Source organism: Solanum stenotomum, chromosome 6, assembly GCF_019186545.1.
Source record: "Solanum stenotomum isolate F172 chromosome 6, ASM1918654v1, whole genome shotgun sequence".
In the NCBI taxonomy this organism is placed as follows: domain Eukaryota; kingdom Viridiplantae; phylum Streptophyta; class Magnoliopsida; order Solanales; family Solanaceae; genus Solanum; species Solanum stenotomum.
This window is the reverse complement of record NC_064287.1, coordinates 7157727-7159339: the sequence shown is the minus strand read 5'-3', so window position 1 is coordinate 7159339 and position 1613 is coordinate 7157727. Positions and strand designations below refer to the sequence as shown.

The 1613-nt window shown below is 40.9% G+C and overlaps 1 protein-coding gene across 1 annotated transcript; it reads left to right on the top strand.

Annotated features, from left to right (window-relative positions):
* The first annotated feature begins 233 nt into the window (after window positions 1-233).
* LOC125868441 (uncharacterized) lies at window positions 234-1372 on the top strand. Its single transcript, XM_049549089.1, has 2 exons — window positions 234-537; window positions 846-1372. Exons 1-2 carry the CDS (start codon window positions 234-236, stop codon window positions 1370-1372), a joined length of 831 nt encoding a protein of 276 aa, XP_049405046.1.
* Window positions 1373-1613: the final 241 nt, after the last annotated feature.

Here is a 1613-nt window from a genome sequence, read left to right as displayed (position 1 = left end):
ACACTTGGGTCGTGACAAACTTGGTAATCAGAGCACAAGGTTTAGAATGGTTCTAGGATTGTCTCAAACCTCGTCTAGTAGAGTCTTGTTCATGAATGTGAAACGCGCCACCTTTATGAATAGGAAGATATTGGATGTTTAGGAAATCTCATTTCTTCATTCTCTAAGTCGTGCTATAGGGTTTAGATCTAGTAGGTGTTTCTCCTAAACTTTGCTCTATGGTTTTTCAGGTTATGGCTAATACTAGGGCTAATGCTAGGAGAGATGAGGAAGATAATGGAGAGCAAGAAGTTCCTCTCCAAGTTCCACCTCAAGTTCCTCCTCAAGTTCTAAATGACCCTCCGATGGAGAATGTCACTCTTGTGGAGTTTAAGGCTTTTATGCAATTGTTGGCTCAAGCCTTGAAGACGCAAGCCAATAGAGATGTTGTGGCTCCAACAAACCCAATAAGGGGGATGGGTGCTTATAGGGTAAGAGAGTTTTTGAGGATGAACCCTCCGGAGTTTTATGGATCCAAGATGGAAGAAGATCCTGAAGGTTTATAGATGAGGTGTATAAGGTGCTTGCCATCATGGGTTTGACTACAGTATAGAAAGCGGAACTAGTCGTTTATCAATTTAGGGATATAGCTCAAATATGGTATGAACAATGGAAAGATAGTAGGCCGGTAGGAGCGGGCCCCTTAGAATGGGAAGGGTTCAAAGAAGCATTCCTAGATAGGTTCTTTCCCCAAGAGTTGAGGGAATGAAAGATGCAATAATTCATTAACCTTCGTCAAGGAGGTATGAGTGTGAATGAGTATGCTCTTAAGTTCACTCAACTATCTAAGTATGCTCTAACTTTAGTGGCGGACTCAAGGGCTAGAATGAATAAATTTGTGATGGGAGTGTCCGAATTGATAGAAAATGAGTGTCGTTCGGCAATGCTTATCCCTAGTATGAATATTTCAAGTCTCATGGTTCATGCCGAACAAATTGAAGAGCAAAAGCTCAAGAAAATGAATAGTGAGGCAAAGAGAGTTAGAACCAATGATGGGAACTTTTCTAATGCTAAGTCCGATGGACAAGGTAGGCCTAGGACCAAACCAAGGTATGATTCTTCCAACACCCCTAGGTTTGACAAAGAAAAGTGTAGTGGATCTCCTTTTCCCAAGCCTACTTGCATCGAATGTGGAAGGAGTCACTATGGTAAGTGCCTAGTGGGCATGGATGGTTGCTATGTGTGTGGAAAGGATGGGCACAAAGTGAGAGATTTCCCGGTTCTTAAGGCTAAAGGAAGAGAGGGTAAGAAAGTTGACTCTAGAGGTGTTGATGAGGAGCCTCAGAAGAAGAATAGATTTTATGCTCTCCAATATAGAGAAGATCAAGAGTGATCTCCTCATGTCTCTTCCGGTATGAGTTTTATGCTTTAGCAAAATTTTTGGATTTCTTGTCTTTTGTGACTTGTTATGATGGACTTGAAGTTGTCTTTAATATGAATAATGCTTCATTGTTGCCTTATATTATGAATTATGTTTAGAAAAACTTATGGAGACTTACTCCTAAGGGGGAGATATTGTGCCTATCTAAGGAGGTCATTATGTGATTACGTGTTGCCATGATGTCCTTATATGC

What these genes read in the sequence shown, in the direction of transcription:
- LOC125868441 (XM_049549089.1), top strand. Translation starts at nt 234, where the DNA reads ATGGCTAATACTAGGGCTAATGCTAGGAGAGATGAGGAAGATAATGGA. An exon ending in GATGGAAGAAGATCCTGAAG is followed by an intron (nt 538 to 845) that starts GTTTATAGATGA and finishes CTCTAACTTTAG; the next exon opens with TGGCGGACTCAAGGGCTAGA.